At 37.1% G+C, this 17,819-nt stretch overlaps 1 protein-coding gene across 2 annotated transcripts in view; it reads right to left on the bottom strand.

The window, feature by feature from the left end:
• LOC106063921 (phospholipid-transporting ATPase ABCA3-like) overlaps positions 1-17,819 on the bottom strand; it is a 78,222-nt gene that overhangs the window by 57,347 nt on the left and 3,056 nt on the right. For both annotated transcript variants that reach the window (XM_056041991.1, XM_056041992.1), the window contains exons 4-8: positions 15,201-15,446; positions 9,595-9,842; positions 7,979-8,213; positions 5,744-5,914; positions 5,118-5,296 (exon numbers count right to left, since the gene is read on the bottom strand). In XM_056041991.1, the coding sequence (XP_055897966.1) occupies positions 5,118-5,296; positions 5,744-5,914; positions 7,979-8,213; positions 9,595-9,842; positions 15,201-15,446 (1,079 nt within the window). The remainder of the gene's footprint in view (positions 1-5,117; positions 5,297-5,743; positions 5,915-7,978; positions 8,214-9,594; positions 9,843-15,200; positions 15,447-17,819) is intronic.

The following is a 17,819-nucleotide window of genomic DNA, read 5'->3' as shown; positions in this document are numbered from 1 at the left end:
CAATATGCTAACAAAGATGGACAATTTTTGTGTATTTTCAGTATCACTAAGTCAAATATATTTTTAAAATGTACAGGAAATGTTTACAACAAATACAAATAATAGTTAAAGACGTTTTTTCTGGTCAACTAGCTGCTAAAATTAAAAGAAAACATTTCTGTTTGTTTATAAAGGCTAATAATGCACTTTGTATGTAAATATCACGCACATTTTTTTAAATGGACTTTTTATGCAGCGATTTTCGTGCAGTAGCGTAACGTCGCAACATGATCAGGTGCTAAACCAATTCCTTAAACTTTTTTTAAAAATCAGATTTTATTTATTTTTTGTTTAGTGCCCCCATCCGAATAAAAGAAGCTTATTTTTGTGCGTTTTGTCTGTTGGTTGGTCTGTCCGTCACGATTAGATTTAAAAAACTAGAACTCTAAAAGCTATTGAAAATCTGATTTACCCTTTAATGTTCCTCCCATAACATCTCAATAGTTTTAAGTATCTAAAATTGATTGTTCCGGATTTTTTTGTGCAAAACTAATCAACGCCAACAAATGTTTGTTTGCTCTTCTAACTTATATTACATTCAATTTCCATGCTTAAACGTTGCAAAAACACATTATCAATAATATGTTGTTCCGTTTTTTATGTAAATAGCATATTAATGCTAAATCATAATCTCTATACTGACTTATATTTCATTAAGTGTAAAAATGTTCCGGATATTGTTTAATAAAACATGAATTATGCCTAATGATTGTTTGAAATCGCATAAGGCTTTTAAAAAAAGTAATTTACTAGAATTGATTACTGAAAATTACTTTTTAGACATTTAATTTTCTTGTAAAACATAACATAGAAGTTTTGTAATCGATAAAGAAAGTTCCGGATTTTGTTTCTTACAAATCGTCGCCAGAAATTTCCGAATTTATTTAAAAATCTACTAACGCCAAATAATTGTTTGAACTCCCTCTTCTAATTAATAAACAAATAATCTTCTCATTTACGAAATAATGTTTTTACGGATTTTTATGAAAAATATTTTAACTCACTACTCTCTTACAGTACATTTAACTTTCTACCTTAAACATTAAAATATCTAATTATCGTTAATATTATGTTCCGATTTTTAAGGAAAACAGAATCCAAACACCAAAGTAAGGTATGAAAATCTCTCCACGTGGCTGTAGTACATCTAATTTTTATACGAGACCATCCAAAAAATTTAATTAACGGTATTACATTTATCTGAAATTCTCTTTTTCTTTTACTATTTATACAAACATCCGGAACAATCTATATAAACTTTTCAATTGTGTTCATACCTAAAAATTATTGCGATGTTTTGAAACGTAAAATAAAGGTTAATCAATTTTTAATAACTTTTAGTTGTTTTTTTATATCAAGATAACGGACAGACCGACTGACAGACAAAACGCAAAAACAATGTGGCTTTGATCCTTTTTAAATAATATCTATTAGAACTCAGTGCACCAATGTCTATGAACCCTCGTTAAATATCTCGTGTAAATAAAGACATTTTTTTTTATGGTACCGGTACTAGCCTATTGTGAGGTAATGGATTTTTTTTTCTTTGACGTCATATGAATGGACTCTTTAAATGTAATGTTAAAAGAACGCACTCGGTGCACCAATGTCTATTAACCCTCGAAAAAATTGCTTGTATTAATGAAAACATATTTTAGTCTAACTAAGCCGTGTGACGTAGTGTTGTTTTTTTTCCTTTGACGTCACATGGAATGAATTCTTTAAATGAAATGCTAAAAGAACGCACTCGGTGCACCAATGTCTATGAACACTCGAGAAATGGCTCGTGTTGATAAAGGTGATTTTTAGTCTAGCTAGGCCTTGTGACGTAGTGTTTTTTTTTTCCTTTGACGTCATATGGAATGAATTCTTTAAATGAAATGCTAAAAGAACGCACTCGGTGCACCAATGTCTATGAATACTCGATAAAAGGCTCGTAATGATGAAGGCGATTTTTATTCTAGCTAGGCGTGTGACGTAGTGTTTTTTTTCCTTTGACGTCATATGGAATGAATTCTTTAAATGAAATGCTTAAAGAACGCACTCGGTGCACCAAAGTCTATGAACACTCGATAAATGGCTCTTATAGATGAAGGCGATTTTTAGTCTAGCTAGGCCGTGTGACGTAGTGTTTTTTTTTCCCTCTGACGTTATATGGAATTAATTCTTCAAATGAAATGAAAAAAGAACTCGGTATAGTAATTTTTTTTGAGCCTCGTTATGTGACTCGCGTTTAAAAAAGGAATGATATCTTGATTTAGATCTAATCTAGATTTTTTAAACTAGATCTAGATTTTTATTACAGTATATCTAGATCTGGATTTATATTCTAATTAAAATTATTTTAGAGTCTAGATCTAGAATTTCTAGATCTAGTTTAGACTAAAATAGACTAGATTAAGATGTAGAATTTCAATTTCTAAACTTAAAGTGTAAAAAAAAAGTGTAGATTTTCATTTCCAAACGTTTTGATCAATATTGTAATGTTTTAATATACTAAAACTAATCTACTATTTTTTATTAAATTTAAATTTAAATTTACGGCAAATGAATCTTTGAAACATTATTACTTTTGACCATCGGATGGCTGCCTGGTCGTGCGGTTTGCGCGCTGGACTGTCGTTCAGATTTATGGATGGCCCAGGGTTCAAACCCTGCCCGCTCCCATCCCCCGTCGTCCTGCGGGAGGTTTGGACTAGGAAGTAATTATCTTCAACTCTGAAGGAACATCCGAAACGTGTAAAACATTTTACATCAAAATTAAATCACCTCTTGAATATTATTTGCGAATATGCAGATCCGACAGGGATCCGACTTCGACGGGGGCCGCCTCTGAGTTTGTGTAACACAAACTCTCTTTGTAATCTTGTTTTTTTTAAGATTAGTGTCTTTTCTCTGTTAATGGGTAATTTTGTAAAGTTTCATCTTGATCCGAGAGTGTTGTAGAAATAAGGAGTACACAATTTTTACATACATACAGACTGACAGACAGAATGACAGACAGAGTGAGTTGATATAAGCTTTGTAAAAAAATTGCGATCGAGATCAACTTTCTAGAGCTAACATATTTTACCTGAGGTTACTTAACGTCTTAATTAGAGATGGCGATTTCTAGCGCCTAAAAAAATAGTTTTAAACAGCCGGTCATAGAAGAGGCTTTATGGTAAGAGCCACGAGGAGACCGATTCGGGGCCATCCTCTCAAAGCCTCTCTAGGCCTCAGCCACAAGCTCACCCACACTAAGCATAATTCTTATCTTATTATTCCATGCCTCTTAGTGACCTTGCTTAGCAAATTAAGATTTGTTTTGATAGCTTTTAATATGCATCATTTTTCCTAGTTTGGGAGGCGCTGTGGCAAGGTGGTTAACCCTGGGTTCTGGGTTCGAACCTCGGTGGAACTTGGTGTGAATTTCGGGATTTTAGGGGCGACCCTGGGGAAAATTAAAGGCAGTTTGTCGATGGCCACATGACACCCTGCTCTTTAGATCGCAAGGTCTGAAAATGAAACTTTACTTTTTTTTTTTTTTTTTTTTTTTGGGGGGGGGGGGGAGGAGGGCATGACCACTGGTCAAAATTTGGGTTATATTTTTGAATCCCTTCAAGATATTTCCCTTCCCTTTCAGACCTTACGGTCTATGGGGTAGGGGCGCACTAAGAAGCTCAAAATTCGAAATCCGAGTCTTCGCCGAGATTCGAACACAGGAATCCAGGTTCCGAAGCCAAGCGCTTAACCAATCATCCATCTATTCCCATATTCCTTCTGGGTAGAGAGGTATTATTGTTGGCTTAATCAAGTTCTTATTTTTTTAATATCTTTACATCTCCTCTATTTAAATGTGTGCTGGGATTCATTTGGTGAACAGTTTTCTATCTGTTCTTGTTGGGCCTGAGGTTTATAAGCACTGCCTTCAGTAGACCTAATAGTAGTTAACTGAAGGAATTCCCATACGTTCAATACTAAATAATTTAACAAGTAAACAACAAACAACTTGGAGACACAGAGCTGGATTCTCAGACCAAAGACCAAGTAGAACATTTTATATACCTTGGGAGTGTAGTCAGTGTATCGGGTGGAGCAGATGAAGACATTAAACGTCGTATAAATCTAGCACGTCAGACATTTACACAGCTAAAACCAACCTGAAAATCTCCTTACATCTCAAACAAGACTATACTAAGAATCTTTAACTCTAATGTCAAGGCTGTTCTTCTGTATGGTTCTGAAACACGGAGAACAACTGAAGCGACAACAAAAAAAAGTACAGACCTTCATCAACAGATGCCTGAGAAATATCCTAAAAATACATTGGTATGACAAAGTAGAAAACACCAAACTGTGGGAGATGAGAATAATATAGAAGTGCAGATCTTAGAGAGGAAGTGGATATGGGATTGGTCACACCCTTAGAAAAGATACCGGCAACAGAGCTAGACAGGCCTTAGAGTGGAAACCCCAGGGAACAAGATGCAGAGGAAGACCAAAAAGAACATGGCGACGCAGTATACTAGAGGAAGCCGAGAGGACCGGAAAGAGCTGGGAAGCTATAAAAAAACTAGCAAGACACCGTGGAGAGTGGCGTGTCTTTGTTGAGACCCTATGTTCCTGAGGAACCCAAAGGAATGATGATGATGAATATTAAATAATCCAATCTAGTGCGTACCACAGATCATATGCAGTGGCGAGGTTGTGAATGCCCACTAAATTTGGAAGGGGCGTTGTGCCTGGGTGGCAAAGTGCATGACTTCCGAACCGAGGCAGAGTCGTAGCAAGGGTGGGAGAGCGCTTGAAGGGGGCAGCCAATTTAGTGTTTTTTTTTCGTTAATTATTAACTATTATGCAAAAATGCAGGAGCCAACAAAGAGGTCAAGTCCCCCGGGCCCCAAAAAGGATGGCGAATTCTGAGCTACGCCACTGATCAGAGGTGTCTCGGGTTCGAATGTCAGTGAAGACTGGTATTTGGAGTTTCGGGGTTTTTAGGATGCTCCAGAATCCACCCAACTCTAATATGTACCTGACATAGAAACCATGTTTAGTATATAATATATATCTACAGTACCTTTGTACTATCAGCCTACCTTCAGAAAGAAATTGTATGGTTGAGGGACACCATATTCCTCTGGGAAGATATTGGACACATACCAGATGATGATACAGTTGAAGAGGGTGTTGGTGATGAACATGATCAGGGTGTCGATGAAGTGAAGATATGGTAACACCTCGTAGACATTCAGCTTCTCAGATATCACGCCGACCTCTAGAGCAAGACACAAACAAGTCGCGACGTTAGACTCGACCAATGAATCAATGTATTTGAGGTAAAGGCCAACAAGGAAACGCATTGGAGGACAGGGAAACGATTCCACATCAGTTTTAATAAGTCACTGAGCTCGTTCAATATGGTCTCTACATATGCGACCAACGACAGAGTGTCATTGAGACATACAGTATGTACTGAAGATCTCACAGCATTCAGAAGTACAACGTGAAGCTAAGGTTTGATACATATTACATATAAAATGGATGCAATATTGAATTTTTATTCACGAGTAAAAATGCGATTAAAAATGTGATTAAGTTTGTAATGTTATCACAGCGCCATGAGTCTACATTTTGAAGCGCTTTATGAATAAAATTATTATTAAGCTGAAAACCACTGGTTTCAAAGTGTTGTGATTCTAAGACACTCAGTAGATCAACTCACCCCGCCATTCAAAGTTGATAAACATGGTCTTGAAATGTTGAGCGGCGAACTGGAAAAACAAGAGACCTCCGACATGGGCGGAAACTTTACCACAGAGATACGAAGAGAGGATCGGTGCCCCAAGGGTCAATGAAAAGTAAAGAGCCACGGCACAGATAACAAAGTTCCTGGCTGAAAACAAAGAAAAAAAAGAGAAGTAAAGTATTTATCAACCTATCTATCTATCTATCTATCTATCTATCTATCTATCTATCTATCTATCTATCATCTATCTATCTATCTATCTATCTATCTATCTATCTATCTATCTATCTATCTATCTATATATCTATCATCTATCTATCTATCTATCTATCTATCTATCTATCTATCTATCTATCTATCTATCTATCTATCTATCTATCTATCATCTATCTATCTATCTATCTATTTATCTACCTATCTATCTATCATCTATCTATCTATCTATCTATCATCTATCTATCTATCTATCTATCTATCTATCATCTATCTATCTATCTATCTATCTATCTATCTATCTATCTATCTATCTATCTATCATCTATCTATCTATTTATCTATCTATCTATCATCTATCTATCTATCTATCTATCATCTATCTATCAATCAATCTATCTATCTATCTATCTATCTATCTATCTATCTATCTATCTATCTATCTATCTATCTATCTATCTATCTATCTATCTATCTATATATATATATATCTATCTTTCTATCATCTATCTATCTATCATCTATCTATCTATCTATCTATCTATCTGTCTATCTATATAAATATCTATATCTATATCAATATAGATATTTTGGATTTTCTCACATCGGCACAGTTTAGGCTATGCTGTGTCCATTCTCGACCTGTATGGCGACATTTATGCACTACGCAAGACAGTAGGGTTTCTGTCCAGGGCTTTTGCGAGAGGATTTGAGCCTCTCAAGCCCTCACTTAAATGTAGTGTTATGATGATGATGGTGATGATGATGATGCCGTTCCCATAATCCCTAAAGGGTTTCTTGCCCTATATAGGTCAAGTGCGAGGACCTAAGCAAGTGAGGTATTAAAAATAAAGCCCAGCCGCAAAACACACCTCTAGGAAAAGGCCCACTAGTTTCTCAAAATCACTGCCATATATCTCAATATTTGAGGAATGCGCTACGTTTTAAAATAGAAAACAAAATCACTCAACTACTTCTAATTAATTTACTAATTGATTAATTTATTTTAATGAATGATGTGTTGGTATGGACTATGAATAATTATGCAAAATTTCAACTTGATCCTAGAATGAAAAGTGGGAGAAAAAAAACAACGTAATAATGGGAATAACTTCACATTTACAACCACACGTCTCAAAAAGTTGCATTTATTTCCCTTCTTCGATACCAAACAAAAACAAATTATTAATTATCAGTAATTAATAAACTTTTTGGTTAATTTTCTTTTTGATGTGTAACGTTACAGCATGACAAAAGAAGGGCGGTGTGAAAAATAACGTGTCTACTATTTATTGAATTTGTCCGTTTCGCGTTTTCAAATATACATATGATTGTAAAGAGAAACAACTTAAGGTTTCATCGTCTAAAAGGGAGACGATTCTAAGAGTTTGAGTTTGAGTTTGCAAAAAAATATGTTTGCAGGTCATCTATTGGTAAGAAAAACGGCTCATTCTGGATAAAGATGTAAAAGGAATTGATTAAAATCGTTGACATTCGACAGGGATGTAGAGCTCCATGAAAATGTGCTAGAATAGAACTAGGGAATATCAGCATATTGGTACAGCACCGTTCTACAAGGATATCGTTGGTCCATTACACAAATGTCTGTCAATCTCTATTAACCCGGAGACCCCCTTTATAAAAATTAAAACGTATACAGTGTACACAGACACCTACATGCATGCATTGTATATAAGTAACAAATTAAAGACCAAAAAAATGATGAATAAGTGTTTATTGAAATTATAACTTTTGTTTGAAATAGTAGTAATCGCACCATTTATTCCGCTTTCAGACTTTGTGGTCTATAGGGCAGATGATGTAATGGTCATCTGATTTTGTGGCCTACGGTTATAGTGAGTGGCGGGATGATTATTATTAATTTTTTTTTTTATTAGTTTTTTTTTTTATTACTTAATTGTAACTCTTGTCTCTGGCTGTGTTACACGAAACAATCATTAATCTTATATCCGTTCTTGGATGCAACGACGTTCTAACCTTTGTTGATGAAACAGGTCAGCATGAAGGAGAAGCTGATGGCGTCGATGGCGTAGATGATCATGAACAAAAGGATCCACCCTGAACTGCTGGACAGGATGTTGCCGTTGGTGTACCCGGTCCACTTCAGAAAGATCATGAATAGTAAACAGATGAAGAAGCCAGTCTTGAAGGACGTCAAGAACCAGCTGAACCAAAACGAGAACGTCTTTAAGCCCATCAGTTTCATGGCTTCCTAAATATATAGATACATATAAGGAATAAACATGCACAAATATAAAAATCTTTCTAACAAGCAAATATAAAAAAGGGGAATAACTCGGTCCTTAAAACTATATCTACCAATATTGTACAAGTTATTTCGCTTATTCGATATTAAAACAAAAATTATTTTCCCATAATTAATTGACTCATTGAATATTTTAATTTTATTGATTCATGTTTTGATAGGTATAATAAATATTTGTTTAAAGTATCAACTTCATCGGAGAATGCGTGAGGTAGAAATAGCGTTAACAATTATTTAAGGGGAATAAACCCAATAAGATAATCCGTATCTGTGCATACTGAAGTATTAAAATCCCTTTTTGCTATGTAACTATATAATGAATTACCAGTAATTAATTGTCTGATTGGTTAATTTTTTTTTTATGTAAGGGAAAGAAATCAGCACTAACTGTAAAAAATGTTTAAGTAATTTCCCTTATTAACTATTAAACATAATAATTAATTAATTTTTAATTAATTGACTAGTTAGTTTTATTTTTGAATGTAGGTACGCTGCTAAGGTACAATAATTATCTGTTTTAAGTTTTTGAACTTCATCCGAGAATTGGTGTCGGAGAAATAACCTGCTAAATTATCCAAGGGGACGAAACCCTACATATTTAAGCATACCTGTGAATACTGAAGGATTTATTTCCCTTGTTAGTATCAAACTAAATATATAAATAACCATTAATTAATTGACTATTAGGTTAATTATTTAAATATTCATACATGTCTTGCTTATGTCTGTGAATAATTGTGCAAAGTTTCAACTTAATTCAAGAATAGGTTGAGACAAATACCGAGTGCTAACATTTTACCAGACAGAGTGAGTTGAAAAGCTTTGTAAAAAAAACAACAACAGCCTATTGAAGACATTTTTCGCTTGAGCAGTATGAAAGATCTTATTAAGAAGATAACACGACTTCAATTAAATTATATTATTTATTGTATTAAACATTAGTAACACTTGAGTTATACTTATATATACATGTACACACTCAAATCTAAAACATACGAGTTTTGGCTTAACTGAATAATAAATTATACCAACTTTGTACTCCCTTTGGTAGAACCTCGCGTCAGGGGAATGTATTCAAGTAGGCCTCAATACAGGCCTTAAACGTCACAACGTGTGGGCAGTGGAGACAAATAGCTATTTGCCACATCGTACAGATCTATGACGTGGCGACGAGCTATTGGTCTCCTCGGCCCACAGGTTGCCACGATGCAGGTCAGTGTTCACGCCTTCTTTGACGAACAGTGCATCCCCACAGTTTGCGAAACGCTGCGTCAAGAAGCGCAGCTCGTTTTGACCGGAATCAAGGAAAAAATTGAAACGGAAGTACCTTTAATCTACTTTCTTTCTCCTCCACCACGTAGCTTCCGGCGAATACAGCCAAACCGATATACAGGAAAGGGAAGAAAGCGTCCAGGGCGGAGAGCGCCTGATTGCGGGGCGAGATGGTGATCCGTTCCGGCAGGCTTGACGTGTAGAACGCCTCCGTGGCCACGAACTTGTTCGTCTTGCGCTTCTTCTGCCAGTAGTTGATGAACATCTTTGTTACGACGTACTGCACCTGGCTTACCTCTTGATCTGCAATGGTGTCAGCGGATGTCAATGCAATCTTAAGGAACGTCTGTGTTTTATGAGATTAAGATAAATGGTAATACTGGTAAAGCTCTACGATTCCGAAGATGACAGGGTAACTGCATTGTTTTTCACTTGGCTTTGCCGAACCCAGTTGCGACCCGTATATTTTTCCTCATCTAATGCAGACATAGCCGTGGTCCGCCGGAGGAAGGGGTGTGTCAAGAAAAGGGTGTGTGTCAAGAAAAGGGGTGTGTGTCAAGAAAAGGGGTGTGTCAGGAAAAGGGGTGTGTCAAGAAAAGGGTGTGTGTGTGTGAAGAAAAGGGTGTGTCAAGAAAAGGGTGTGTGTCAAGAAAAGGGGTGTGTCAGGAAAAGGGGTGTGTCAAGAAAAGGGTGTGTCAAGAAAAGGGGTGTGTCAGATGTGAGATTGTGTTTGTGTGTCTGTTTATTTTATTAGTTGTGAGTTGTGAACTGTTTAAGCACCGGGGGTTAACAAGGGGGTTAATAGGGTTTCCAGTGGTCAGTCTAGTCAGTCGGTGTGCTGGTCTGGTCTTGGTCAGCCGGAGGAATTCCAGCTACCCGTCGCCTCAGCGTGGCCCTCCGGTGGAAACGTCTAGTGGGTGGAGACTAGATAGGCTAAGTATGAGTAGCGAACCAGGCCCGGCCGGGCTTCCCTGGGTGAGCTTTTGTTTTTTTTCTCTCACTCGGGGTTGGGATGGAAAGAACGCCCGGAACCCAGTCCAAAAAGTCCGCCACGCCGACCCACAAGGGGGTCGTCACCAGTACCAGGAGCCTGGAGTGGCGACCTTCGCACGGAATTGTGGCGGTTACAGTTTAGGAATATGAGACAATAAGCTCCCCGCAGTTAGCATTGTACTCGACCACTTATAGCGAGTGGGCTGAGAGCGGGGGACGGTGCGCTGTGTACACGGCACGGCCCGGTCTCGCCCAGTCAACCGATATGGCCGTCTACCGTTGGGTGCCTCAGACAGGACAGGGGTGAAGAGCCCCACGTCCAGGCCTGGTGGTTGGATAAAAGCCTTTCTAACCGTCAACGGGATAATGGCGCCTACGGCGCCGACGCCCTACTGGACTTCATTGAAGGTCTTGGTCAGAACTGTTTTCAGGGGTGAAGTTTTCTCACGTTTTGTACTAGGGTAGTATCTCAACCTTCGTTGACTAATTACTTATGAGTTTGATGTATGTTACCTAGACCTATGTTTTGGTGCATTTTAAATATATTTACACTAATTATTGAGAATAAGTTATAGTGCACATAAAAATCTTGTCAATAAATTCTAAGACATTTTAGTACTCGGTGTTTCGCTGTAGTATCTACGTCGTTCGACTGGATTACTATAAAACGATAATTATAGGTAACATCTGTTCCATTCATTAAGCTTACACCCCACTGATTGAATTATACCCCTACACGATCTATATAGAGCAGTGGTCTTCAACGGGGGCGCTGGCGAATCTTTTAATAGAAAAAATATGAAAAGGGGGCGGTAGGCCAAAAAAGGTTGAAGACCACTGATATAGAGTATAGAACTAAAACCCTAGAAGTTCTTTACAGGGTGTGCGTTTGTCTATTTTAGTTTTCACTACGTCTGCTGTGGGTAATCAGGGGAAATAATCTAAGAAAATAGTGTCCCGTTATTACCAAAAGATAGAATATAAATCACAACTTTCATTTATAAACAACCTTCAGCTATAGGAGACTTTCATGAAAAGCTAAACAATGTCAAGGCCGCTAATTTGAATTTCCTTAACGCCAACTAATTAAAAAAAGTATTTTGCTATAATTTAACAAATCACTATGCGTCACCTTTATTAACCACTAGATAAATGCCCATGGGTGTACCCTATTTTCAAATAATTATATGCTACAAATTTAGAAGTGCACATGATCAGGGGCGTAGCTAGGAATTTGCCATCTTTTGGGGGCCCATGGAAGCTCTCGACCTGTTTGGGGGGCCCCCTGCATTTTGCTTAATATTTTATTTTTAATGCAAAAAACACTCATTTGGGGGCCCCTCTCAAGTGAGCACTCGGGGGGATTTTCTAATTCTCCCCCCCTCCCCCCCCACCCTAGCTACGCCACTGCACATGATTTGATTTTGTAGTTCTAAAAATGTGCACACAAATTACCTAATGCCTAAAAAAATAGCTTTAGAAGTACAGCTTTTTTTTTTTTTTTTTTTTTTTTTTTTTTTTTTTTTTTTTTTTACTGGATGCATCAAAAAAGCTTTCTTTTTATAACTTTTCCGCCGCTATAAATAGGTTCGTAAACAGTGGCGTAGCAGGGTACTCGTGGGCCGGGGTTTAAGCATATGTTGATGGGCCCCTTTCCCCCCCTCCCCCCTTCCCTTTGTCATAAATGACAAATTTTTTGTTTGACCCCCAAAAAAATCGTGTAGTTTGTATGTGTCGGTACATTTGGTAAAAGACATTCCAATGCAAGTTCATGAACACTAATTGACAGAGCAAGTTTGAAGTACTGTATAGCACAGTGAACATATCATCTAGACCAGTGTTTCCCAAACTTTGTCCTCAACGGAACACTTTGCACATTCTGAGTATTTAGCTGAACACTTTGCACATTCTGAGTATTTAGCGGAAACACTTTGCTTATTTTTTTAAGAGAGATTAATTCACGCTGTGGCCTACTAATTAATTATTCCAGTAGTTCGTGGAAAACGTATTAAGGCCTCGCTGAACACTAGGGTTCCGCGGAACACAGTTTGGGAAACACTGCTCTAGACCATCCTCACGACTTTCCAGTGCACATACCAGACGACAAGGCAGCCATTCATGTGAAAGACTCTATTCCATGATAAATGTAATTATCGCTCTATCTTTAATATTGTTATGAATCCCCCTCCCCAATTCAGTAAAAAGACATCATCTTTAACATCATCTCTAAGTAACAGAAGATGATGTTTCTTTCTTTCTTGTTTTATAGCTAATTTTACGTCTAAATCTATATCTTTGGTAATCGAATAATGAAAAAAAAAAAAGATGCTTACTTTCAAAAAAAAATCAGAAAACAAAAACGTTAATACTATCAACGGTTTAATTAACATTGAGGAAAAAAACTCGAACGAATGGGAGTATGGGCCCCAAACGTCACCACCAAGGCACAGTCACCACATTAAAATAGACCCGATGAAAGCAGTTCCTTACAATGCCTCTAGGTGAAAACATGGGTTAAATGTTTTGAAACTTTTATGACATTTAGGATATTGTAAGCGAACGTTTTAATTTTTTTAAAACCAGTTTTTACAAATGCAGTTACTTTTATTCCCATTTGTTGTATCCCCCGAAGGGCTGGTGTAGGACAGGCCACAATTGATCATTAGTCATGTACATAGAAATAATTAAACCCCTACGCGCCAATTAGTGCTGTATTTCGAGTTAATAGGCCTTAACTCTTTCTCTCCTAACTGACGATTACCAACGTTGATTCTATCAGAATGTGGTAAATAATTGCGGAGAGAGAGAGTTAATCTTTTTGAGATATGGGGTCCTTATTAGTCCATATGTTATATGTAACTACTAAATAATTCTTGGAGGCTCTAAGTTAGGGCTAATGTTACATAGATGTTAGAGGTAAATCCGGCCCTGGCCCCATGGTTGTTACACTATCGGGTGTTGGCCCCTAAATGGTCGCGGGCCCGGGTTCATTGAACCCCTTCGCGCCATGGATGCTACGACACTGTTCGAAAAGTGCGTTATTGTCACTGTCTCTTTTTTATCATTATTAATTACAGAGCTTTAATTAAGGAATGCTTTATAAAAATATGCTTGAACTTATCAACTAAAAAAAATTCACAAAGAGATTTTTTTTTTTTTTTTTTTTAAAGAATTAAATTACTATACTAATTTATAATCTAGAAAACCAAGAAGTCTATTGTAAGCATCTATAAAAGAAATAATTATTAAACATAGGCAGCACTATCTATATTATAAAGTAGAAAGTAAGACGTATGTATGTATGTATTGTTATGACATGATTAGGAATTAGTTATTTGTTTCGGGAATAGGGTGAAAGTTTTACTTAGCGACGATGACGTAAAGTTGGTTAAAAAACAAGAACGCTCTAAGTGACGCTACAAAGAAGACGCTTCGTTTAGAGCAGTAGAATAGATATACGGATTTACGGACATAGCTGACATCGGACGATTCCCTTCTTGATTATTAAATATATTTGTAAAACAACATCAGCGTCGACTACATATTTTGATTGTTTCGGCCTTTCGCCGGTGTTACTGAAGTACTTCGAGTTCAGCGTTACTTCCAGTCAGACGTAGATCTACACTAGTTATATTTCAAAGAATCAACACCGCGCGGAAGCCTTAACAGTATGTATGTATGTATGTTACGAATAGAAATCAAAACCGCTTGACCAATCTTGATAAAACTTGGCAGTGTATGTATTGTAGCCCTAAAACACACTTGAGACCCTCAAAAAGAAAAGCTGACCAACTCTATGAAAGCATTATAACTTCATCGATCTAGGCCATATTGACATGAGAAAAGATCTAAAGTATCTAGATCTAATTTTAAGAACTACACTTTGCGCAGATAGTTTTTTACTTTGACACATGAAAATACAAAAAGATAATCTATTGATTTCATTACGTAATAAAATTAGCCTTCAATTTTGTGTTTCAAAAGCATTTTTACATAAATTCGTTCCTTATATCTGCGAACTTAGACGTCCTGACGTACTTTATAATCCCATTCATTAAAAAAATCGGGTAAACCCGTTTTAATTGTACTTTATATCCTATTTATCTATCGCTCCTTTCGTTTTTAATAGGTATGAAAGTATCGGCTTCGGGTAAACCCATTTTTATAAAACTTGAAAGGATCATTAGCTAAGTTTAACATACATCTAAATCCAATCAACTAGATTTGTTAACACAAACTAAGGCCCGCAGGCCGCGGGTAATGTCCGGCTAGTGTGGAATAAAATAAAGAAAGTAAACCAGTTACACATACTAAAAACTCAAAACTCATTTATTATAACACCTAGGTATTTTGCGTTTTTAGTAAGTGTTACTGGTTTACCATGAATAAGATAAGTGGAATTAATTTGTTTTAGTTTTTTTTTTGTCACTCTTAATGCCTAAAAACTCAAAATATCAAGGTGGCATAATAGGCCCCTAAAATGAAAACAAAAACACATAAACACTACTGACAATGTTATTATACACTTAACAAAGCATCAGAGTTAAATAAAAGAAATTTTTACAAAACTAAATAAGAGCATAAAATGTTCTATTGATCTATAGAAAATGTTCACATGGGCAATGGGGACCTTGCCAAGAGAGTTTTGCAGCAAAAAATGTGTGTTACCTCGATAATCCGAATCAGACTCGAACTCAGACCCCAGTGATATGGTTACGTGTACGTAGATGGGATCGGTCACGTATTGATTGTTCAACACTACTTTAAACCGAAGGTTAGTCGGGACAGCCTTCTCATTTCCCTGCAGGTCAAACTCCACTTTGCGCCAACAGCCTGGTTGGAATCTAGACCCTTTTTCCAACTTTTCATATTCAGTGGTGTTTTGAAATGATTTCACTGGCACGAAGGTCGGAGCTGTTGGATGAAACAAGCAAGAAATCCTGACGTATGAAAGGATTAGATATAGATCTAGTTTAACTCTTTCTCTCCGTGATTATCCTTCGCCGGATTTCTTTATTTACTATTTCACTCCCCTGTTATGATTAAGCTTCAATAGCTTTGCCGTTTATTATCAGAAAATGTTGTATTTGGTACAGAATTAAAGGGGAATGCATGCTCTTTTTTATGTAATACAAAATAAAGGTTACAAAATTAAACATTAGTTAAATTTATTAAGGTCAAATCAAAGATGGTATCATCAATTTGGAGAGAAAGAGTTAAAGTTTCAAGTACATAAAAAAAGGGAAAATTTTCCTCTTTCAGACCTTACGATCTATAGGGCAGAGGATGCCCACGGTTAAACGAGGCTGCCATGTGGCCAGCACAACGACAAATCACATTTACTTTTTATCAACTAATGTCAAGTACCCATTAGAGCTGGGTGGACTCAGAGGCGCCTGAAAAGGTGCCGAAATAAAAAAAAAATTCAAGTCTTCCTCAGGATTTAAACCCGGGACCCTTTCAGTCCAGAAGTAAAGTGTTCAACCACCCAGTCACCGCGCCTCCAGATAAAGTTTAGAAGACTAAACGGAGAACCTTATCTCTCTTTATTGTCACACACACACATACGCACATTACGCTTTCAGATGGCAAAACGTAGCCGTTGCATCAGAACTTTGAATGGTCTAAAGTATTATTATGTATATCTTTTATAGTTTACGAGATCTGAATGGGACAGACGGACAGACATTGCACCCAAAATTTATAGCGTCTTTTCCCCTTTCGTGGACCGCTAAAAAACACTATTTCTTTGTGTGTCTCTCTCATTATATTTCATTCGTTCAGTATTTCTATTTCATTCTCTCTATTTTGTCTCTTTCTTTCCAATGATCTCTCTTTCTTTCTATTATGTTATATGTTTTTTTTTCTACCTACATCTTTCTATATGATTATTTCCTTTTTTTTATGGACCCTACTTCTTTTTCTCTCGCATCCTATTACACAGAAATTCTTACACACACATATATATATATATATGTGTGTGTGTGTATGTATGTGCGTGTGTGTGTTTGTGAGTGTGTGTGAAAAATGTCTGGAATAGACGTGGTATCACCACAAATACAAAGCTAGGGATCTATCGAGCCGTCATCCCCCCTACATTGCTCTATGACTCAGAAACATGGACAGTGTACAGTAAACATGCAAAGAAACTAAACCACTTCCACATGACATGTCTGAGAAAAATACTGAATGTCAAATGGCAAGACAAAATACAAGATACTGCAGTCCTTCGAAGAGTGGTCTGCAAAGCATCCATACAATCCTGATGCAGTCCCAGCTGCGATGGGCAGGACACGTATGCAGAATGGAAGACCACCGCATCCCTTAACGACTCTTGTATGGCCAACTAAGCGAAGGAAAGCGCTCGCAAGGTTTTCAAAGAAAGCGCTTCAGGGACACCCTCAAAGCTTTTCTGAAGGTGTTCAGCATAGACCCAGCAAACTGGGAGACAGAGGCACATGACAGAGCATCTTGGCGTCGCGCTGTGAAAACTGACGCACAGGTGGCTGTGGAAAAGAGAACAGTGCTGGCAGAAGAAAAACGCCAGAGAACAAAAGCAAGGCCCACGACACTAGCTCCAGCTGGAATATCCTGCCCAGTGTGCAGCCGAACATTCCGGGCTGACATAGGTCTCACCAGCCACATAAGGAGGCATAAAATCCCAGTGCAAAGCCCTCAGCCCCCTGGATGACAAAGTGGTCATCATCGAACCACGATAGACGAACTATATGTGTAGCTATCTATCTGTTTGTCTTTCTACATTAGTCTACAATAACAGCTACATTAGCAGTTACAAAGAAAGCTACACTAGCAGCATGAATAACAGCTAAAGTATCATCTACAATAAAAGTTACACTAACAGCTTGATAAACAGTTAAATTAGCATCTACAATAACAGCTACACTAGCAGCTTGAATAACAGCTAAATTAGCATCTACAATAACAGCTACACTAGCAGGTACAAAGAAAGCTACACTTGCAGCTTGAATAACAGCTAAATTAGCATCTACAATAACATCTAAATTAGCATCTACAAAAACAGCTACACTAGCAGCTACAATAACAGCTAAATTAGCATCTACAATAACAGCTACACTAGCATCTACAATAACAGCTACACTAGCATCTACAATAACAGCTACACTAGCAGCTACAATAACAGCTACACTAGCATCTACAATAACAGCTACACTAGCATCTACAATAACAGCTACACTAGCAGCTACAATGACAGCTAAATTAGCATCTACAATAACAGCTACACTAGCAGCTACAATAACAGCTAAA

The sequence above is a fragment of the Biomphalaria glabrata genome, chromosome 9 (genome assembly GCF_947242115.1).
Source record: "Biomphalaria glabrata chromosome 9, xgBioGlab47.1, whole genome shotgun sequence".
Taxonomy (NCBI): domain Eukaryota; kingdom Metazoa; phylum Mollusca; class Gastropoda; family Planorbidae; genus Biomphalaria; species Biomphalaria glabrata.
This window is presented reverse-complemented; position numbering and strand designations above follow the sequence as displayed.